The 24,704-nt window shown below is 34.1% G+C and overlaps 1 protein-coding gene across 1 annotated transcript; it reads left to right on the forward strand.

Annotated features, from left to right (window-relative positions):
• Nucleotides 1-475: 475 nt before the first annotated feature.
• On the forward strand, nucleotides 476-15,598 carry Tmf (TATA element modulatory factor). Its single transcript, XM_088271009.1, has 11 exons — nucleotides 476-688; nucleotides 839-3,195; nucleotides 3,288-3,505; nucleotides 6,425-6,566; nucleotides 7,301-7,520; nucleotides 9,453-9,698; nucleotides 10,898-11,090; nucleotides 12,630-12,774; nucleotides 13,194-13,385; nucleotides 14,360-14,563; nucleotides 15,258-15,598. The coding sequence occupies exons 2-11, from the start codon at nucleotides 862-864 to the stop codon at nucleotides 15,420-15,422; spliced, it is 4,059 nt and encodes a 1,352-aa protein (XP_088127135.1). The 5' UTR covers nucleotides 476-688; nucleotides 839-861; the 3' UTR covers nucleotides 15,423-15,598.
• The last annotated feature ends 9,106 nt before the right edge of the window (nucleotides 15,599-24,704 follow it).

Below are 24,704 nucleotides of genomic sequence, written 5' to 3' on the forward strand. Positions count from 1 at the left end.
AACATTTTTCGCCCCTTCTACATTCATGCATCTTCGCATACATACTCGCTGATTATTTTGACTCCTGACCTTTCAAGTATTTGACATACCTGATCATTCTAAGTTTTCTTCGGTCTTCCTCTGTTCCTTTTTCCAACTACATTTGCCTCATAATTTGTTTTACTATTCTTACCCCAGTCATTCGTTCCACATGTCCAAACCATCTCAGCACAACCTTCTTAGTTTTTTAACTTTTTATATTTCATTAGTGAAATTTATGTTTAATAGTTTTTTAGTAAAATTATGTCGAAAGAAAAAAAATTTGAAACGATCATCCAGGTGAGGCTCGAACTCAACCCCGGCATCGTTCACGAATTTACTGTCATAAGTAGCGCGCGCTAACCAATTGCGCCACTGGAGCTCCCGGTTCAGTCGTCGAAAATACGAGTTTGATTCAAAGTACTACTGTAGTCAAAGAAAACATTTATTACTCAATGGAACACACCACAGTAGTCAAATTGCACAAATAAGTATTTTTATGTTTTCGTGTTGTGTTGTCAATGGACCTGTCAGTTTATGAATATTTTAAAATAAATGACTTTTTATCTCGGAATATAGCATTTATGCGTATTAAATCATTTAAACTATAATAAAAGTGAAATCCATTCGGTATTATTGTGGCGGTCGGTTTTCAAGGTTGAATACTGAAGTATGTTTAAATCGAAGCCATTATTATTGTTTTTTAAGTGTCAAATGTCATTCAAATAATGAAATAATTAGTTAATTTTCCCATGTTTTTTATTCGGGGAAAAAACTTTATTGTTTTGAAATGCGTAAAAGTGCACTATTATGTTTGCAGAATACAAATGACACCAATAAACGATGAGTTGGTTTGACACGTCGGGATTAACAAGTCTGGCGAAGACTGCTTTGAAAGAAGCTCAGAAAACTATCGATAAGGCGTTAGATATTCAACATGACGGTACCGAACAGGTCAGTGTGGTGCTCAAGGAAAAATCCCTCACAGACCCGACTCCCACTCCCGCCAAGGAAGGGAACGACTTTTTCTCTTCATGGGGGCTGACGGCGTCAGATTCCGCCGCGACTCACGAGGACGCGCAGCCCGTCATCACTCAGAGCCCCGCCAAAGCTGTCTCGCAAAGCCTGTGGGGCTCCTTCACCGGCTCTTTCTTCGAGACAGACCTGGAGAAGAACGAAGTCGACAAAGACAAGAAAGCCCAACTGGAGATGATCGTAGACGATTCTAGCGAACTCGGGGTCGGAGACGAACCGTTCAGTAAAGGGAAACTAGTCGTCCACGGGCTGTCGGAGGACAGCGAAGGGAGCAGCAGTTATTCCAGACTGAATAGTGAAAATGACATAGATATTCCCAAACCTATCACGGAAAATTCGTCCACCGACGAGTCCGAAAACAATGGGAATAAGAGCGATTGCAGTTCCGTTGTCAAAAACACTATCGGAGAAAACTACCCCATTGCTCTCAGGAGGTATTCGGACAAACAGAATAGTTCCTACCTCAATAGGCTTTCCATCATTTCTTCGGAAAGTGGGAAAAATAGTTCGGAATCTATAGAAGTGCTATGTTCTCAAAGTTTAAAGACCACCCCAGATTCTGAAGGGAGTTTAGGACTGAGACTTCCCTCCAGTTCTGTCGAAATTCTACCTGACAGTCTCATGACTCCGAGCTCCGTGGAACTTCTGGGATTCAGCAATTCCGGAGGCTCTCACACATCCGATGATGAGTTCCGTTCCCCCTTGACCTCGCCGATGGACCATGATAATTCTCTCGAAATCAAAGGAAGCGGAGTAACAACGACAGACGACGATATCAAAATTTTAAACGAAACGAACGTGCCTGTTGGAGATGACGAAGAAGCTTCCACCGCCGAAGATACTATTTCCTATAATTCGATTTCTGAATTTACAGCACCTACCATTTTAGATTCCGCTAATGCGACAATGAATAAAGATATACTAATTAGAAAACACGGCAGTCCGTATGCCAACGACGTGTTAGACTCTATCACTCCGGATCCGACAGCGATCACTCGGAGTTCGGATGATTTTCCCATTACCCGAGCACCGGGAAGAAATGTCACTCCATTTTCAAATCATCCGAGCTTATTACAAAATATCCAGATGCGAGATCCTCCCAATGAAGCGGAGAATGTTGTTAGTGGCGATGGTACAAATTTGATCCAACCGTCGCTTCAAAATCAAAGTAATGACAGCTCAATTGCCTTGGTGACTGAAAGTTACTCTTCTTCCAACGAAGGATCGTGGTCGGACCGTACTCTGAATGCTGAAAGTGAAGGCGCCACCGCCACCCTGGAATCTAGTGTAGACGAAACCCTCGCAAACACTTCTCATAGTTTGGAGAGAACCGCATCTAGTTATTATGTAGACGGTTTGCTCGAAGATGCCATAAATGACAAACTCAACGATAAAACTAGCGAATCATCATACTGTAAAGTAGGCGACGCGGCGGATCTTCACAGTACGTCTTGGAAGGAAGGAGCATTCTCCAGTTCTAGTCAAAGTTACGAAGAAGTGGATAAGGCATCTAGCGTGGACCGTATGGAACACGTCACGCTTTCTAATATAGAGTTTACATCTCGAGAGCAGAGTTCTCCCGTCAGCTCGGAGTGCCGAAGCGGAGATATGGTGAAGGTCGGTTCGGAACAAACATCGGGACACACTTCCGGGGATGATTTAGAAACTAATACTTCATCTGATATTGAAATAATACCTAGCCCGAATGGAGATTACGGCAGTGTTTATAGTTTAAGTAGACAGAGTCCGGCCAAGCAACCCCTAAAATTTTCTAAGCAGTCTGGAAGTGTCGTCGATTTTGTGCTGGGAAAATCGGTCGCTAGTAAAATAAGAGGTCACAATAGGGAATTGTCGGAGGCTTCCAACCAAAGCAACACTAGCGACGATAGTCATTGTTCCGAAACAGAACGACTTTTGAAAAGACTTTCGGAAATGGCGGAAGTTTTGGAAAGCAGGGAAGCGAAATTAATAGAAATTAGCCGAAAAAATATTGATCTCACCGAAAATAATAGCGAATTGAAAGTCCTCATTGAAAACCTTCAAGGGAAACAAAATGTGGGAGATGTCACATTGATTACTGAAGAGTATACGCAAAGAATGTCGGCTCTAGAAAAAAAGTTTCAGCAAGCGATTAGGGAAAAGGTATCTATCCGTGTTTCGATATCTATATTTTATAGGGAATGTGTGTTTATAGCGTAAAATTTACTTATCCTCTTACTATTAACATAATTCAGGATACTCTGCGGAAACAAGTGGAGCTCCACAAACAAGAGGCTGCAACCCGCATGAGTTCGGGTGAGTTAGAGAATGCTATCGGGGAGAGAGATGAAACTATTCGGGAACTGAGAGAAGAAGGAGAGAAACTCTCCAAGCAGCAGTTACACCATTCCACTATCATCAAGCGACTTCGTACTAAGGAGAAGGAGAATGAGCAAGTCATCAAGACTCTGAGGTATTATTTCATGATTAAATTATAAATAAAACACTCTTGTTTTACCACTGATTGTTTATATTCAAACCGGGTTATTCATACAAGTAGGTATCTTGTAACACATTCAATATATAATATATCTGTGATTGAAACGTATAAAATTGATACTGTTGCTTGACAATATTGACATTATTTTCGTTATGGATATATCGCTCACTCCTTTCAACAACGTCAAATATCAAAAATCGACAATTTTCAGTTGTGTGTGTTTTCGGAATGCTCAGAAAATGTACTTTATCCCAGAAAAAGTGGCATATTTTTTACTTAATATTTACCCGCTACTGGGCAGAATGTGTTGTTTTTGCATTTTGAAGAAAAGGTATTGTTTAATTATTTTTTTGAATAAACTGAATATTTTTTAAATATACTACACCGCAGGACAAAAAAATTTACGAGTTTACTTGCTACCGCACGCCTTGACTTTACTGAACTCTTTTTCTAAGAAATCCTTTATCGATACCTCTTTCTTTTGTTCAATAAATTAAAGACACTTTGTGTCACCTTTCTACAATATTTACATTTTAAAATGTCTCAACAATTTTGTTTTACCCGCGTTTGAGGGAACATAACACAACAATCATGGAAAGTGCAAAGCAAATGTCGATAGCGATAAAATCCAAAATAATCACACTGTCGCAACAAAACATATCTAATTGTAAAATATCTCGTCGAGTTGGGTATTCAGAAGGTGCAGTGAGGTTTTTATTTAAAAAATTCCAAGAAACTGGATCCATAGAACGGAAAAAAGGAAGCGGATGGGGGCGCGCGACATCTGCCCGAGATGATCGCTTAATAAAAAAAATTGTTATGCGCGATCGATTTTTAACGGCACTTAAAATACACGCAGAGGTGCAGTCTACCAGCTAATCAACATTTTCAGTAAAAACAGTGTCCAGGCGGCTGTTGGAGCATGGTTTCCAAGCACGAAGTCCCGCAAAGAAACCATTACTGACGAACAAAATGCAGAAGGCTAGACTGGATTGGGCGAAGGAGCACCAGAATTGGACCTTGGAGGATTGGCAAAATGTTATTTTCTCCGATGAATCAAAATTCAACCTTTTTGGTCCAGACGGCAGAAAGATAGTTCGACGAAAACTTGGGGAAAGATACCATCCGTCGTGCGTCACTCGAACCGTTAAACATTCACCCTACGTTATGATTTGGGGGTGCATGACAGCGTACGGTTTGGGACATCTAAAATTTATACAGGGTACGATGAATGCCATCCAGTACAAAAAAGTGTTGAAAAACCATCTTATTCCAACAATCGAGGACATTACGCAGTATACCGCGGACCCGATTTTTCAGGACGATTTGGCGCCGTGCCATAGAGCCCGCACTGTGAGTACAAATATTTATTTTTTAATGCACTTTGTAGACCACTTGATAAATAATTTATTGTTTTTCTTACAGATCATTGAATACAAGGATAAAATTGGCTTAAAATCGTTGACGTGGCCCGGGAATAGTCCTGATTTGAACCCGATAGAAAATTTTTGGGCGATTATGAAAAAAAAAGTTGGGGAAAAAAAATAAAAAAACATTGAGGAATTAAAAAAAAACTTGATTCAAGTTTAGGAAGAAGAAATAACATCAGAAATTTAAGATTCGCTTTACGCTTCGTTAAATAATAGAATTTTACATGTTAAAAAAAATAATGGTGAATTCACTAAGTATTAAATATTTTTAAATGTTATAAATATGTTTAAATGTAAAATACCTTAATTTAAAATAAAGCGATTAGAACCTTCTTCTTAAATATGAATTAAAAACTTACATGTCTTTTATTACTCCATCACAAACACTCGACCATAAATGAACCGTTATGGGTCTCTAAGGTTCGGATAATCTGATACCTGGTATATAATGGCAATTTCTAAGTACAATTCATGATTAAGATCATTCATTTTAACCTTGAAGTAACGAGTAGTCATCACATATGTTAAACAATACAAAAAAAAACTAATTAAATATCAAGAATAATTCATTATGTGTCAATTTAAGTTTTTTTGAGGACTCGTAAATTTTTTTGTCCAGGGGTGTAGGTATTTTTCAAATGGAGAAAAAACCTTCAGGTTTTACCTAAAAAGATCTATTACACAGTAAAAAGTTCAATAAGTGGCTTGATATTTATTTTTAAATTTTTTTATTGTATTCTTAAACTTTCAAAACGATCTCCTGAAAAATCAAGTTCTTTGATATTTGACATTGTTGAAAGGAGTGAGCGATATGTATTTTTAATTTACAACATGCCTCTGTGCAAATGTGCCTGGATTTATGAAATTTTTCAATAGGTCAGCTGACTTTTCAACATGTGATATGTAGGATGAAATAATTTTGAGTTATCACTACACCAATCGAACCTTCGAATATACATGTTTTTTTTTCTTCATGTAACGCGGTGGAACGGCGTTCCGGCATCTTTTTTAACTGATTTTTTTTTAAAATTTAAAAATCAATTAGATGTAACAATGTTTGTACTTATGTAATTACAATCTATTTGTATATAATTTGTCAAAATGATAAAATATGGTATTGTAATGAATATTTAAATGATATTTTAACATAATTTTTAAAAATAAAAAGCTTGATATGAAGTAAGTCCTTTTTTGTTTAAAAAAAAAACCCTGCTAATATATAATGAATATGGATGAGTGTTGCACTGTAATTAGGGAAACTGTTGACTGCCAAATTCGGGAAGCCATAAATTGGAGGAGAAAGGCATGAAAGATTTCTTCCATTGACCCGGGCATTGTATTTATTTTCTTTACTTTTTTATCCGTACTTTTTTTACTATCAGAACCTTACTGATTCTTTGAAAAAATGTGAGATGGGTTTTTTGGAATCTTGGTGTAACAACTAATAATTTTATATTAACAGGGATAAAGTTGCGGAACAAGCCCAAGAGTTAGATAGAATGAAGAGATCCATAGCCGCAAAGGAAGCTGTCGAGTGTACACAAATAGAAGCGGTATACAAATTAACCACTTCCAACAAAAAAATGGATGCTGAATTAGCTGATGTAAGTTAATATGAGATCATCATAGTTATATATTTGAGTACATTGTTATTAATATGAAGATGATTCATGTTCTACTGAATTTGTAAAATTTGTTTAGTTATATTTAAGTGCGTGTTTAGCTACCGTGCTGAAGGTCCCGGGTTCGATCCCCAGGGTGGTGATAGTAAATATTTGTGATTTTACCCACTAATATTTATTTAATATTACCCTGGACTGGTACCTGAAGCGCAGGAGTGATTACCTTGCCTTCATGTAAGTAATTATCAAGATAACACTGCGTCAATACGATGCAGTGCCCTATGCACCATTGGGTGCGAATAAGGGTTGGAATATTTAAGTGAATTTTTTAAAAGTAGTTAATAAAATTAGTTTTTTCTATTATGAAGTGAGTGCATTTTTGAACATATATACAAGATTCATGGTTCGTATAGTATGGAGTAAAAGAGTTTATTTTAATACCCAGAAGTTTATAGCCATTTGTTGACAGTTTACAATTAAGATATTCAGGATCTTACCAATTATCTAACAATATATTATTTTGTAAACGCTGTTCTACAGACGCTAAAGGCACTAGTTAAGTTTGTTGAATCCCGCCTTTAGGATGAATTGTTAATTGAAATATTTTTTACCAGAGTCCATTCTTATTAGCCCATTGAAAAAATGTTATGTAACTTGTAAAAACTGTTTATTCATGTATTACCTTTAAAAAGTATTTTTTTTTTTTTTTTTCTTAGAGTAAAGCCTTGTTAGATGATGCCAATCAAAAGTTGGAGACGATGAAGACCTCTCTAGAGGCAGCCAAGAAAGAGTTATTCGAGTTGCATAAAAACAGTGAAGATTTAGCAACGAGACAAGAAGCACTAGTCAATGTTGAAAAGGAGAAGGCGACAATGGAAGCCGATAATGAACAGCTCTCACATCAACTGGAAGAACTTCGTATGAAAATCAGACAAGGTTTGAGTTATACATATTATAATTAATGTTGCACTGGGGTACTTCTAGAAAATTTGGTGACGGATTTACAAACTTGTATTTCTTTAGATTGGCAGTGAGAGGTAGGTTTATTGAAAGCTTTTAAATGTAAATTAACAGTAAAATCGGGATACAATTTTATATTGTTTCACATTTTCAATAAATTTAGCAACTTAGTTAAAAAAAAAAATTGCTTTACAACAGCAGACCTGTCAGGAAGCCTAGATGCTTCTGTATCAGATCTGGGCATGCGGTGGGACAGCTTTCAATAAAAATTAATGTTTCTCTCATTTATGCCATCCGAGAATTTCCAATCTTGCCATTTCTCTGGAACCATCAAATATTTAATACTCTTAATATTTCCTATCAAGTGAGTAACACTGGACATATTGTTAATCATACAGTTTTTATCAGAATTCTTTTCTGTGGCTAATTTATCTGAGTTCATATCTTTTTCTTACTCTGCTTAGTGTAGACCTCATGGCCTGTTTTTAAGAGGAATTAGCCACCTGCAATATTGATTCCCAGCTGTTAATCCATCTCTTTGGTCATCTGCCCGGGAGTTGTATGGGGTTGGCTGTGCAGTGCAATGTGGAGGAGTCTGGATGGTTCCATTCTCCTCACATGGGCATACCATTGTCTTCTTTGTTGTCTTCCCCACCTAACGACGTCTTGGACCTCGCACTTTCTCCTACATATTCTGGTGTTCATTAATCTCATAGACTCTTGCCAGATTTGCTCCTTAGAGTCTTCATTTCTGACACTTTTAGCGGTGTCCGCTCTGCATTAAATTTCATCTCATTCTGTCAATGTGTGATCTTTGATTGACTTAGTGATAGAACTAGACTCGTTATAAATCAGATAAACAACACTGGAAGAATCATGAAGAATTTAAAAATGACAAAGTTTTTAACTTTTCCCTCCGATATGTATTTACTACAACTTGACTTTTAAAATGAGAATATCAATATAAAATATAATTGATATGGGCTCAGAATTTTTGTATTCCTCCGTAATATAATTATGTATTGCATGAAATTATTATAATATAAAGTTATTCATTTGTAGCGACGGAAACAAAAATTTTTTGAAAAAATCAGCGATAAAATCACCAATACACAAACGTTTCTCAGTGTGCGCGTGTGCCACATTTTGTGTATACGCAGCGCACATTGTAGTGTGTGTACTGCGCCAGTAGTGCGCAGGTCGTCCGACGCGGCGGTTGTGTCGCTACGCTAGCTATTGCGGCTACTTGCGATATAATTTTTTTCTAGTTTTCAGATAATTACCAGACCTAACACTACAAAATTGTTACATTTCAACTTCAACTATGGTCAATAAGAGCAGCATATAGGAATATTCACATTTTCTTTTTAAACGACATTTTCATATGGTGTACAAAATACATATCACCGGTGCACGTGGAATTTTTTGCACCGTAAGGGAAGGGTTAAAAAATGTGTACATATTTCGATGTGCCCTACGTAAAGTGCTCTAACTACGTATGTAATCAACTGACCGTTGATTACATACGTGATTATATCTACATATATAAACAAACATAAAATAAATTACGCCTAGTTTTCAGGCATATAAGACGCTATCTACAGCAAATTTTCGAAATGAATTTAACTCCTAAAACCCTAACTACTTTATTTTGACAAAGAATAAGTTTTAAAACGATTTAATACATTATTTTATCGTGTTTTTAAATGTATATACAAGTGTAGAATTTCAGATAAAACCGTTAATTAATAAATATAAATATGCTGAAAAAATCTTCTAAGCTCTCTCCTGTAAAGTAACTGATTTGCAGATAGAGTACTTTACGTAGGGGCCGTCGATTTGATTCAGTTTCTTTTTCACATTTATTGCACCAGATTTTGTACTCTTACGATTTGTGATATTTTTTAGACGAGCAACGCTGGATGAGTCGCGAGTCGTCCCTCCGCGCCGAGGTGGGCCGGCAGCTGGCGCGCGCCGAGGAGGCAGAGGCGGCCCTGCAGGCGGGCGGCGGGTCACCTGGCGGGGGCGACGGTGCGGGGGGCGCGGGGCAGGACGGGGGCGCGCTGCTGGCCCAGCTGGCCGCGCTGCAGGACAGCTGCCTCGACAGGGACCGGCGCGCGCAGACCAGAGAGAGACAGCTGGAGCAGGCCGCAGGTAATGAAAGCAATTGCAAGTCCGAGACGGAGGAAGATGGTATACTGTATACTGGTACCAGCAGGTCTATAATAAAATGTAGCGCTACGTTTCGTATAAGGATAAGGATTAACATATGTTTTAACACACTTAGGGCAGGAAAGGTATTTCTACCTGTTCAGTCGATAGATGCTTAACCCATACTGGTCCATTGATTTTTTTCTCATGGGTCCCATGTCGAATGTCATTTGAATTTTTTTTCTTCATCAGTATTATTATAAGTTGAAATGCAAGCCCACATTTTTCACTCGTATCTATTACAACAGTATATAGAGCAGAGAAAGAATAATTTTTTGCCTATAGAAATGTGTAACTGTCTACTTAGATTTTTTATATTGTTTTGAGGACCGGAAAGGGCTAAAGACAGGAAGTTTATTTTTACCTTCTGTGCTGGCCTAATTTCGATGTCAGAAAGGAAGGAATTATTTAATGTTTTTATGTGAATATTATGTACGAATCTCCTTGTTGAGGTCTAAACTATATGTACACAGTTGTCAAATCCCGTCGCCAGTGGTCTGCAGGCATAAAAAAACACCCGTTTGAAATATGTTAATATGAAATATTCAATTTTGATATAAATATGTTTATAGATTCAATATTTCAATACAATTTTATATATACACTGATTTTACTGATTGGCTTCAGGGTTTTAAAAATGAATTTGTGCTAGTTTTACTTATCAAATGGAACCAAATTTCCATTATTTTATTTTGGCTGGTCAAATGTTTTCCCAGACCTTGCTGTCATTATATGTATATACACCTGAACTCATATAGTACAATTGTGCTACCTGAGATTGGCTTTAGGGTTGCATATATTGGATTATTATGATTGGCTCTCACTAACTTATGCATAAATATAGCATTTGATTGTGTTAAGCTACGTTTAACGTCTTCGTACATTGTGATTGTAGCATACCTTTGAATACATTTATGAATATATTTATATGTGTACACAGAAGAACCATAAGTATAGTGTGTTTGCAGATATATTTTCGTGGTTATTTTACAAAAAAAATTAGAAAATTTACATGGTAAATTATATAAATTTGTAATAATTCTGCTTTTTTTTTTAAATACTTCCAAAATGCACATTTACCTATTGACTATTTTTATAATATTTAATGTGTCATTGGAGGTTTTTCTGTCTTTTATTCATAGCGGATTCTCATGCCAAATTGTCCAAGTTGTTGGAAGCTCACCAGATTCTGAAGGAGGAATGTCAGTCTCTCCGTTCCAAGGTGTCCAGTCTGGAGTACAACTTGATGCACGCCACACAGAAACTGGACACCAGTTTATCCGCTTGCGAGGAGCACATGTCACAACTAAAGATTGCTCTTGATAGCAATGAAAGGTAAAGTTATTATACAAGTTTCAACTAGAGTATTTGCGAAAGATATGATCCAAAAATTTGGATCACCAGCAACAAAGTCCATTGAAACTTTAAAAATGTTGATTAAATAAGGAATTGATGGTTTGATTCACTTAGTTTTGTAGACTAGTTAGTCTACTACAAGTTAGTAGATTCTTCATCAGACAAGTTTGACGATGTGAAAGCAATGGAACTGGCACAATTGCCAATAATAGTTTTCCAAACCAATGTCTACAAAATTATCTGGACTAACGTCATTCAATTTTGTAATTTAACTAACTAACCATCACGCTGCTTCCCCGCAGGGGTAGGCAGAGAGAATCGGATGCCACACCACTCTGTCTTTGCAAACATTCTTTGCCTCTTCTACATTCATGCATCTCCTCATACATACCCGACGATTATTACGACTCCTGACCCGGCCGCTTTCAAGTATTTGACAAACCTGATTGTGCCAAGTTTTCCTCGGTCGTCCTCTGCTTCTTTTTCCAACTACATTCGCCTCATAAATTTGTTTAACCGTTCTTTCTTCACTCATACGCTCCACATGTCCAAACCATCTCAACACACCTTTCTTAATTTTATCGATAATGCTTATCTCAGCCTTATATTCTTTCCTTATTTCATCATTCGAACATCTATCAAACATCGTTTTGCCACACATTCGTCTGAGGGATCGCATTTCGACTGCATTCAGTCTGCTTTCATCCTTCTTTTGCCAACTCCATGCTTCGCTTCCATACATAAGGGTTGGAACCAGAACTCCATTGTGTACTGCCAGTTTAGCTTCCGCTGATAGATTTTTATTTGCTAAAACTGATTTTAGTGCACCATTCACTCTGTTCCCAGCGTAATGTAATTTTATCATTTTTATTCAAATAAAAAATACAAACAATATTTTTATTTAAGGGCCTCGTACACATTACGTACACGTGGCGTATGAGATTGTAACCCCAAGTGCCTTGTTATCGTTTTTCTATCTACTTTCCCTATTCTCTACTCAAATATGATTCCATTCATATTACAACATTTGTAATCGATTTATCAAAATATGTTTTTTTTTCTAAAAACCATCTCTTACATGCTGGTAGAAGAGCATTCCATGGTATCGCGCCCGCAACAGCAAGGTATCCTTGCCTAATTTAATACTCCGGTTACGAGTTGAAAATATGACTTAACCCATGGGAGTTACTGTACCTGATCGAAGCAATGTCTAGCAATTTATTAGTCCGGGATGCACAGCTTTTTTAAGTACCCTGAAGCTGTATTATACATTGATTAATACTGCGGATAAGCAGAGTTTATATTGTACCCTTCCAAAAAGTGTTACCAGTGCAGTTTGTGGAAGCAGTGATGTGACAATTCAGAAATTCCAAAAATTTCTATGTTTTCATGACCATGTGTGATAGTCAATTTCTTTATGCATTTTGTAATAAAGACTGAATGACTGACTATATTTAGTTCATAAACATGGTATGTTTACTTTGTATATAGTACTATTATCTGTTGTTATTTTTTCAGACTAAAGAAGGAATACGATAACTATAAAAGAGAATCATCACACACTTCGAGTCAGCTCCAAGAGCGGATACGTAATATGGAGCAACACCTGAGTGTAGAAAAGGCAGCGTGTGATGCGGAAAAGCGTAGAAATGTTATTTTACAAGTGAGCTTATTATACTTTTACATCCTTTTACCAAAATTAGCCGCAAGTTTTCAAATTTAAAAAATATATATAATTGTGTATTTAAGTAACATCTATCTGCTAGACAGCCAAGCATACATGACAAATCAAGACTTGTTTTTTGTTTATGAAGTTAAAGGTAACCGAAATGCACAAAAATGTGCACACTGCCGTAACACACGGTTTCTGAAGTCCACAAATATGTTCAAGCTGTAAACATCATGTTAATTATTTGTCCGTACGTATGACACCATAACTTCTTGAAAATTAGTAGTAAAAAAGAATATGAACAAATCTGGATTTCTTGATTTGCCCCGACACTGTTGCACACCTTTTTTTGTAATCAAAGAGTATTAATTCAGGCTTAGGAGGTTAAATGACATAATTTCTACTAATTACAGGAGCAATTGAGGGATGCCACACATTCCACAAACGAGCACGCAGAGTCGTCCATGTTGCTGGCTCGCCTGATGGGCGGCCCGGAGGGCGGAGCACCCATTCCGGGACACGAGCGGGCCGAAGCAGCCTCGCCGCACGGCAGCGTCGGGAGGGACTCTCTGGCCTCCGAGTCGCTGGCTAGTGGCATGTGGCTTGTAAGTTGTTATTGCTTTATGGGTAGGCAGTCTTAGGTAGATGGATGAAAAAGGTGCTTGACTGGAGACCTAGAACAGGACGCAGAAGCGTGGGTGGACATCAATATCAATCCGAAGACGATTGAATCCTTGCGAAAAAGTTGTTACCCAATTCAATTTTTCGATTGATCGGCCATTACTGGTCATATTAATAATTTAGAATGTTATATTTTTATCGAGTACCTTAGTTACCAGACACCAAAGGCGTGAGAAAATATTTTTATATCGAAATAAATTTTTATGTAGCACTGATACTCCTTACTGCACACATTCATAACTAAGCCATTTGCGCCTGATAATATTACTGTCAAAACTTATGCATGGAGTGTGTTACTGTATGGCCGCGAGACATGGTGCTTATCTGAAAGAGATAAGAGTAGGTTGAATGGGTTCGAGATGTGGACCCATAGAAGAATGCAAGGGTTATCCTGGAGAGACCACAAGTTGAACGGTGAGGTACTACGAATAATTGAAGAAAGAAGGCACCTACTCGCGACTATTTTGAAGAGATGCGCCAAATGGATCGGTCATGTGTTGAGGCAGAAGGGTTTCCTGCTCCTGATAATAGAGGGATTGATCGAGAAAACAAACTCTAGAGGACGTCCAAGTAGCGAATCTTCTTCTTTCTGTGCCACTTCTAACGAAGATCGGCGATCATCATGGTTATCTTCACTTTTGATGCTGCAGCTCGGAACAGAGATTTGGTGCTTCTGCCAAACCATTGCCGTAGGTTTTTCAGCCATGACGCCCACGCCGCGAATATCTTTGTGATTTATATGAGGACATGGGCTGTTCAACGTATGAGGAGCTGAAGAGGGTTTCGCACAATAGACCAGAATGGCGAAGGAAGTGTCATTTGTTTCTGCAGACCAATCCACAGAATTGAGATAAAAGAAGGAGAATATTATTGATGGCTTATTTGGTTTTGATTAAAGGACGAAGCGGAGTCTTGCGGGATGGGCGGAGTGAACTCGTGCGGGGAGTCGGGGCTGGTGGCCATGGAGCAGCTGCAGGCCACGCTACAGCGCAGGGAGGGGGAACTGAAGGCCGCACGCCGCGCAACGCGAGCTTCGCACGCACAGCGCGCCGCCCTGGCACGCGAGCTCGCAGCGCACGCTGCTGAGCTGGACACTATGCAGGTTGGCATTACTTACACATAGCTGGCGGCCATGAAGCACCCATAGGCTATGCTGCAGTAGACAGAGGCGGAACTTCGATTAAATCTTTTATTCTACTAACCTAGCCGGCTCGAACAGGGGGATTGAAATCCACCATATATGAATTTTAATTCGATAACTTTAGTATTATAAGAGCTACATACTCCATGTTTTTTATAATCTCAAAAATTATATTAAAGAAATTAAATTTTTAAAATTTTTTATAATTTCAAATCATTCAATGTTTCACAATATTATTTTTGATGAAAAGCACAGCCAATCGGTAACACGAGTTCTATTGTACATACCTTTATATCAGGATGTAAATTTTTTGTCTGCTAGTGACATGTTATTTCTTTCACTCTAATAAATGTGGTATTACCACAAGGAGAGAGTAATTTTTGGATGAGCAGTATGGAAAAGGTTAACATATGAAATGTTAATTTTCATTTTAAACAAATTATTGTTTTATATGGGGATAGTTTTCATAGATTATTAGATTACTACAACATGCTGATAGCATTATTACGCCATGTGCCATTGCCACTTCTCGCTGATACTTCAGATCACATTGCAGCATCCATTATTAGAGCTAAATCAAGTTATGTCCATGTGATATTTAATGAAAACATCCATTACAGTAGATACCAAATTATATTGTTTCATTATTTTCCAGAGTGTACAACACCAGTACGATGCTCTTCTACAAATGTACGGAGAAAAGGAAGAACAACTCCAGGAACTGAGGCTAGACTTGCAGGATGTTAAGGACATGTACAAAATGCAATTGGATGAGATCCTCATGCTTAAAAGGCAAGCTGCGGAGAGAAGCAATAAATAAAATACAATAAAACTAACCGATTACTTTGTAGTCTTTCTTCAAGCAATATAAAATATATTTTCAGTATTACGTATTATTGGATATTTGGTCTAAAAAAATATGTTCATTGTTGTGAATCCTCACAAGACAATGTCTGACAAATCATTATCATACTGTAAAAAATTACTTAGTCAAAATATGAAATTTAAAAATGCGTAAGTTCAATAATGTTTAAAATTTCTGCTTGTTTTGTAAACCTGTTTCTCAAATCCAACCGCTCGGATATTCTATTTTAAGGCTTGGAACTTCTTTCTAAACTTTAAATGATGATTCGGAATTTATAAAACATTTAGTCATGTGAATTTAGTAATACCAGACTTATATATACATATATTCTTGGTCCGGTCTGTATATATTATTGAATATTCAGCAATAAAACTGGTAATATACTACTAACATACTTACATACTGACTTACTTACTATAAAAATGTTAACAATTGTTTTTGTTTTACATTATTATAGTCAGCCACCGTATAAATCTCCATACATATATTTTATGATGCACTTATCCACTAGCTATTCTTTCTGCGATTCAAGAAAATGTAATAAAAAAGAACAGTTATTTATTTAATACACATTTTTGATTTGGAAAGTCTGCATAATTTGAATTGCAACATTTTTTGTTGTCGCAACCAACGTGTTTGAGGGTGAAGACTGACCGGAGCATTTCGTCGTAACGTAACATGTTACGATGCGAGCATTCAGGCAGTTAGTACAGCGAGCCGAGCTGCTCGCCGCTCGTTTCGAATGCTCCATCCGAAGTCGGATGCAATTTTAGGTCAGTAGCAGGGTTGCCAATCTGTGGGAAATTCCCCAAACTGCGGGGAATCTTTTTTTCCTTCATCTGGATTAAGCTGTAATTTATTAAAATCATAGAACCAAGAATCAAGTCTTCGACGTCCGACATTTTAACTACGAATGCAAAGTTGCAAAGATTCATACAGATTTTGGGTTATTGATTCTATACAAATTTAATACAGATTTCTAGACTGTAATTCAGATTTTTTGGGGTGACATATGGCAACACTGAGCACAAGGCCACAAACGAGCACTGATCGCGGTCAGTCAGCAATGCCGTAACGTCGTAACGTAACATGGTCGCCGCGAGCGATGTTACGACGTTACGTTACGAGAAAATGCTCCAGTCAGTCCCTTATATTTCATAAAATTATTTATTAACAAATTACTTCATGAATTTCAATAAAAATTATACAGCGTGCTGAGTACATCGAAATAAAGCCTGAAATGGGTGATAGAGGAGGTTGATAGAAACCGCTATTACCATATGTGATATTATTAAAAGTGGTATAGTTTCCAAGATATTAGCAATTGTAGATATTTTTTCTTAGAATGGCCGGCTATTTTAATAAATCATATAGATACTCAATTGGTGATTTAATTTGAAAAAAATATATTTTATTGACAAGTTTTTAGGGGCGCTTTACAACAGTACGCAATATGATGTGATTTTTTCTGTTAAAAGTATTTCATGTAAAATTTTGTTTACATACTTAATTACTATATGCCATAACATATTTACAAAAAATGTGTTAATATAATTATAATCTGATTGACTTTTGGAAATAAGATTGAATATCACAATTAAATTTTGTCAGTGCCAACTTCTAAAAAGGTTAAAAGTAAAATTCTATAGCAATTTAATGAATGTATCCTATTTTGCTTACATGGTATGTATATACCCTTTTGTATTCTTTAAATCTCTGTTTGTTTTCTTTAAATCCATTAAAAATATTTTATGTTTGCTATTTTAAATGCAAATAAGTAACTCCAAATTTTTTACTTATTTCAATAACTAGAGGCGCTGTGACAAAAGTTAAGATAGATATAATAAAGTTACCTTTAAAAGTTCTTATCTCTTTCAAGTGTTAGTGACGCGGCACATTATTTATCATATCAAATACTATAAATCTGGCGACCTTCAGACTTTATATACATGTACCGAACATCCTGTATAATATTTTGCTGGGAATCAGATTTGTTATAATTAAAAATATTATATTACGCATTTATATTTAAGAGTAACATTTATTTTGGAATTAACCAGGACTTTTTAAACTTCAAATATAATATGAAATTTGAATATTGCTAAGCTACATATATATATGTATAAAGATAATATTTCATTGATTGGCTTGCCAAAAATATAACCAACATTTTGTATGATATTGTCATTTGTTTTCCAATCTAACATATTTATTATAACGATAAATTTTTATACAAGAAGGTATTTATATCCTATTTAAAGGGTGCTTTAATTGTTAGTTGGCAAATTACATTCTTACAATAATCTTTGGTAATTTATTATTGTCTATTGTGATTAGATGTCGCCATTTTGTATAAATATATTTATAAAATTGCAGTATATACATGATTATTGATTGTATAGCTTTTCATGGTCAAGATGTGGATGTTTTCTAGACTATTATGCTAGTCTTTCGCATTTTGTGCTGACATTTTTTTGATATTTTTTTTTCTTCCACTTTTTTGCACCCTGCTTATAAAATGCAAGGTCATGCTACTGGTAAGAGATTCTTACACTTTTACTATAGTGCTTTCCAGTATGCATTATGTGGGAGAAAAAGAAAGAGGGTAGAGCAGCGTTCAGCCGCTTCACTCCACTACATTTAGCTCCGTAAATATTGGTTATAGTTGTTCTACAATTCCCGGCGCCGACGTTTATCCTCCTTTATTTTGAAACCACTTTGTAGCATCCAATATCAAGCCCGATGATGGAAATGCACACTGAATACTCAGAAAATCTGCATCATTATTACAATACATTTTACAGTAATTTATTTTAGTAGTGTTTGTCTAATGCCGCAATATAATGAAATACTTTTTTATCCTGAATATTAAAATTTTTCTGAAACTATTATATTTTCCTTCATTGGTTAGGAAATATGTTGTTTTATGTTTTATTATTTTGTGTATAGTTAAAATAATGTGTATAAAGGTTTTGTTTATTGGTTTTGTAAATTTGGGAAAAAAGATTGTCTGTTATTATTATTGTATTATTATGAATAATATTGAATATTATTATTGTTGAATTATTATTTAATAAAATTAAATATTGAAGAAAAAAATTGTTTATATTTGTGAAGATGTATTTTTTTCTGAGTTATTATACCATTGTGCGTTGATACTTTTATTTGCTGATATTTCAGTGATAATTTTAAGATTTGATTTAATAAGATTTTTGATACATAACGGCAAAACAACCTCCAAAAACAGTTTTGCATAATCAAATGATCTTCTCCTTCTAACCCTTATCTGCACACAGTGATACATAGGGCACTGCATCATATTTACGCAGTGTTATCTTGATTGTTACTTACATGAAGGCAAGGTCATGATCACTCCTGCGCTTCATGGACTTGTCCCCAGGATAATATTGAATAAATATTAAAGTGTGAAATCACTAATATTTATTTTCACCCCCATGGGATTCAAACCCGGGACCTCCAGCACGGTAACTAGACACACTAACTAACCATCACGCAGGCGGACGACGTAAAATTTTCCATGCTCCATTTTTCATGTGCCAACTTCATTTATAAGGTCACTTGTTGGATTTAGTATGAGTTGATTAATCCACAACTTTCAGTGATGATTATTTATTCTATAAAGTCATCACTATAATCCTTTGATAATATGTACTCTTCCAATGCCCTGAAAGCTTAAAAATTCCAGGAATCGAAAGGTCCAGTGATAAAGTGGATGTGACGGTATCTCTAAAAGGGATGGATATATTGACCTTCCTGAAAATAGGACCCATAATAAAGTACGAGTTACTTACCCATTGTATCGTATACCATAGGAAGTAGTACTGCAAGTAAATATGCCTTTTCACAAAAACTACATTCATGACTGGCCGAAAATCAGACATTTGAGGTTCAATAACCTGATATAATTAGTGGGAGAATAAAACCAACAGATTATTTTAGATACCATTTATTTAGTTAAAATCAAATTTGACATTATACACAAATGTGTAAAATCTCTATATAATGTAGAAAAAATACAGCTAACAAGCGAAACAAGCTTTGCATTTTGTCAAATTCTTATTATTATTTAATTATTCTAATTCTTATTAATATTAAACTGTATTAATATTTTATCCAGTGTCAATGACTTTAATTTGAAACACATTCATTGAATAACACAAAATGTGTTTACAGTTGAATTTTTAAACAATATTAAAAACAAAGTTAAAATAATAAAATGAGCCTTTAATTTAATTTCCTACTATGGATTTATTGAAAAGAGTGACAAATATGTGAGGGGGTTTTTATGATGTTCTAGGCGAACTGTTCAAGTCCATAATCTATTTTTGTTTTATGGAAGTTCTTACATGTGAAAATAATGACCACTCTTGAAAATATGGACTAATAAAAGTTTAATGATTTTAATGAGAGTAATTTGAGTTAAAATTAACAATTAACGTAGTTTGATTTTTTAAGTAAAAACAATCCCTTACATATAAACAAGAAAGCATTGTACATACATAACTGCCCGTAAAAAAATTGAAAATGAAGTAATCAAAATATTTCATTTTAAAATACTGAATAATATTCGTAAATCATAAAACTGAGTTGATGTTCTTGATACAATTTAAAAAGGCAGAAGAGCTCACTCCCAAATAAAAATAAAACTACCTATGGTTATTTAATATTAAGGTTGAAGGCAAATATAATTATTTGATTTTTAATTTAAGTTTGTCTCGGTATATAACCACTATTTCTTAATATTCAATTATCTTTTGTGACAGGTGTTTCGATGTATTCCTCGTGATTTTCAAACACCATATGATGCGGAATGCATCAAAACACGTGTCACAATAGATTTTAAGAAATATTGGTATATACCAAGTAAAACTTGAATTAAAAATAGATAGATATTACCACAAAGTAACCAAATCAATTAATGAAATAATTATTTAATGTTAAAATATTATTAAAATGACATGATATAGATTGAAATCTACAGTTCTATAATGGCAAGTAAAATGATAAATCAATGAAGTGATATCGCTCCTTATTGTGTTTTGCAAAATGTTTTTTTATACAAAGTTATGATTTTACTCCTCTGCTGTATAAATGGAGTAAAAAAGAGATTAAAAAAAGTACTTTAAATCGCTGAAGAAAAGTTGTTGATGTAAAAGATCCAGTTTAAATGATTGATTTAAGATTATTTATAAATACATTTAAAAAAGAAGTATCTACACTTAACACAATTGTAGAGTTGATAAGTTGATGACGAAATGTCTTCTGCAATACAAAGGAAAATCCTTTTTTATTTGAAATAATCTGACATTAAAAACCAGAAAGATAAAGCGGCCATTTTGATTAGTCATATTAATGAATTTGTGCTTGAGCTTAAAATGAAAATTTTGTATGGGTGAAATTGCAAAAATCTACAGAATCCTATGAAACTGGATGTCAAGGCAGAATAATATTTTTAAAAAAAAAAGCGAAAACAACTCGTTTCAAATTACAGTGGTCCTGTATTGTGAGGTGTTAATTTGGTTTTCTTTAATTCGTGGAGTTAATTTAAAAAACGCATGTATACAAGACAAATTTTGATGTTTTGGTGTAAAAACATCTTGCAATAATGTTTTTATTTTGGTTTTAACTTATTTTTTGTTGAATCAATTATGGTTTCAAACACTATCTTTCGGTTTTCCAAAATATGATTTACATACTTTATTGAACATTTATTCTCTTTTGTCTTTTTAGTGATTTGATTACACCAGTCTTAACTTCAATTAGTTTGTCAACTCACAAAACAAGATTGTAAGTCGAAAATACAATAATTCTACTTAAATTCTACAAATAAAATAATGCACATTATTGCTGACAAACTTGTATGTTGTAGGATCCTAATTTTAATAAGCGGTGAGAAAATTTTTGGTCAGAAAGTTAGGATAGGTTGGCATTTAAATCACATTTACTGACCTTTCATATGAATTACCGATCAATGAACTCACTACGTACATACATACTACCAATCTATAATGCTCACTCACCAATCAAACACAAGTCGTTGGATAAATTTGACATTTGTATGTGTGTATACAGTTCGTCCTTACTTTAAAATTGTAAACAATCAAACAAGTAAATTAATAATTTTAATTTTTAATAGTAAGTTTTTCTTTAAGAAAAATGGATTAAACAGAATCTAAGCTTATTTATTTGTGAGGGCATATACTTGGATATAACAGAATGAAAAAATGCAATAAAAATTTACTTAATATTAAACGTAACATAGTTTCTATTAGTTAAAAACAGATTTTTAAAAAAATGTGAAAAACAGTTAAATGGGGCATCGCAATATAATATTTCTGTAGATATTTATTTCAACATAACTGTTTACTTTTATATGATATACTTTTATACTTCAAGAGTAAAAAGTTTATGTTGATTTATATTGTTATACTTTTTATATTAAAGTTACGTCTAAAATATTAAATTACTGTAATTGAATTTAGCTACCATACTACTATTAAAAACCCATAACTTGGATTTTCAAAGTTTTTCATACTGTATAAATATCAAAAAATTCAAAAAGTAAAAAATTAAATTTGATTATTTCAAAGAGACCTATTTTTTTATTAATTTTTTCAGATTAAATTTTATGAAAATTGAAATATGTATTTATAAAATTTTATTTCTATATGAAGAGTTTATAGTACGTCATTTTTTTTATCATCTATATAAAGCATTGCGATGCCCGTGAAATAGTAATAAACAATTCAATAATTACAGTAAAAAAAAGTAGAAATCCTTGTTCTGAGATACAGGTTTGTGAGAAAATAAAGTGAGTGTTACATATATCGAATTGTAGAGAATGTATGTAGTGGATTAATCAAAACATGTTTTTTTTTTCATTTCATTTTTTTTATGCTGGTATTTCAATCATATATAATTCATACCATATATTTTCTTTCTAACCCTCAGCACCCAATAGTGCGCAGGGCACTGCTTCGTATTGATGCAGTGCTATCGTTACATAACTGTCTTAAATACTAAAAAAAATCTCTTTCACCGAGTGAGTTCTTGCAAACAGAACTGTATGATAATAATTTATACAGCCCCATTTTCAAAAGACACCACTTTCAATCAATTTTATATTCTTACTTTCTTTACGCAATATTACTAACCAAGAATTAGAATTAAGTAATAATATTACACTGCAATCGTAATCAACGTAAATCCTACGTAAAGTACTCTATCTGCATATCTGTTACTTTACAGAAGAGAGCTTAGATGATTTTTTCAACGTATTTTTTTTTTATTAATTAACGGTTTTATCTAAAATTCTAAACTAGTATTAATACATTCAAATACACGATAAAATAATGTATTAAATCGTTTCAAAACTTAATGTTTTGTCAAAATTAAGTAGTTCGCGTTTTAGGAGTTCAGTTCATTTCAATAATTCGATGTGGATAGCGTCTTATACGCCTAAAAACTAGGCGTAATTCATTATATGTATATATATATATATATTTTTTGTTTATATTTGAAGATAACAGTCAGTTGATAACATACACCAAATATCTCAAAATTGACAAAAATGTAGTTAGAGCACTTTACGCAGGGCACATCGAAATGATAATGGGTCTTATAAATTTTTCAAACATTGGTGTCGCCAAAATAAATGAGCAAAGAAATTGTAGTAAAATAAATTTTAATTTTTCAAATCAATAAAAACAAAATATTTTGATAATTGTGTGGTCAAAGTTCTTTTTTTATTGCCTGTTTAGGAGCTAATTGCATTTACAATTACAGGCCCATCATTACACATTTTGACAATGTTTTAAAGACCACATTGCAGTGTCTTGTCATTGTGGCTGGTGAAATGGGATTGTGAAAAATACAAACATATTAAGGATTCTGTAGAAGGGATACATTCATGTTAAGATTTTATTAGAACTACATCCTACTACAAGTTGCAAAGCTTTAGAACTGAAGATTAAATGTCATATGTAATTCTTATGCTATGTTTGACAGTCCAAAACACCTTTAAATTCCATAGATGTATTATCCTAGAAACAACTATTCTAGGCTTATTGACCTACAACAAATGAAGCTGTCTATTTCAAAATCCCCCAAAATTATCGAAGGCAGTTTTGAGAGAAAAAAATCTCTCGAATTTACTGTGCGTAGATGCTTTATTGCTTCTTTTTACATTTTGGACCATTTTTTAATTCAACTTCTTTTACAAATATCTCTAAACTCAATCGAAGTTAAGAGTTGTATCCACAAATTCAAAATAATTTTGATTGAGGCAAAATTTGTGTATTGGTGGAATTTGAGCCGCACGATTTTCAAACCGCAAGCTCGTTGACCATTGTCATTTTGGGGGAAATTTAAATAGTCGCTTTGTCCATTTCGGTTGTTTATCAAAACTAACAGCAATTTTTGTTAATTTTATGGCATTTTTTTATTACTTTCGATACTGTTTTCTTCATTACAAAGTCTCTAAACATGTATGAATTTACATTAAAAAAAGTTTTTTTTTTTAAAACAGCTTCAAGTTATAATTCTTTTGCAACCAAAAGGAATATATAAAAAATAGCCATTAACTTTTACAAATCAACAAAATTCATAATTCATGGCGAAGAATGTATGATGATCCACTTATGTATTTTTTCATCAAAATAAAAATGTGATATTGCGAGCTGAGTGTAAAAATGGAAGAGAAAAATTGCTTTATATTTAAATTTACTTCATTAATTATTACTTATTAATTACCCTAAATATTGCTTAGTTAAAATAACAAAAAGAAATAATTATATTTACCTAAAATTCAATGGAAAATAATATTCAACCAAAATAAAAATAAATTAAAATTAAAATGGCTTTGAATAAAGACTAGGTTGCCATAAAAGAAGTTAAGCATAATTTTCCCATAGACAAAAATGCAATGGTATTTAAACAACAAAAACGCATTTCATGTGAACAACAATTGCATATTTTTATTTGGCACATATCAATTTTTATTACTCAATTTACAGTATCTAATTAATTGATTTGACAACCTGTCTCTGCTAATGATGAAGAAATAATTAAAAAGCAATTGGTAAAGATGAAAGGTATGAAGAAATATTAAAAAAATCCCTATCATTTAATAACAAATATGCACTTGTTGAGTTTCAGAGTTAATTTTTTCATTAACTCAAAATGCTGCAGAAAATTGTACTTGAAATAAAAAATAAG

Source organism: Brachycentrus maculatus, unplaced genomic scaffold (genome assembly GCF_059751285.1).
Source record: "Brachycentrus maculatus isolate JH-2025_06_01 unplaced genomic scaffold, ASM5975128v1 h1tg000408l, whole genome shotgun sequence".
In the NCBI taxonomy this organism is placed as follows: domain Eukaryota; kingdom Metazoa; phylum Arthropoda; class Insecta; order Trichoptera; family Brachycentridae; genus Brachycentrus; species Brachycentrus maculatus.

What these genes read in the sequence shown, in the direction of transcription:
- Tmf (XM_088271009.1), top strand. Translation starts at nt 862, where the DNA reads ATGAGTTGGTTTGACACGTCGGGATTAACAAGTCTGGCGAAGACTGCT. An exon ending in TCGTATGAAAATCAGACAAG is followed by an intron (nt 7,521 to 9,452) that starts GTTTGAGTTATA and finishes GATATTTTTTAG; the next exon opens with ACGAGCAACGCTGGATGAGT. An exon ending in GCTCTTGATAGCAATGAAAG is followed by an intron (nt 11,091 to 12,629) that starts GTAAAGTTATTA and finishes TTATTTTTTCAG; the next exon opens with ACTAAAGAAGGAATACGATA.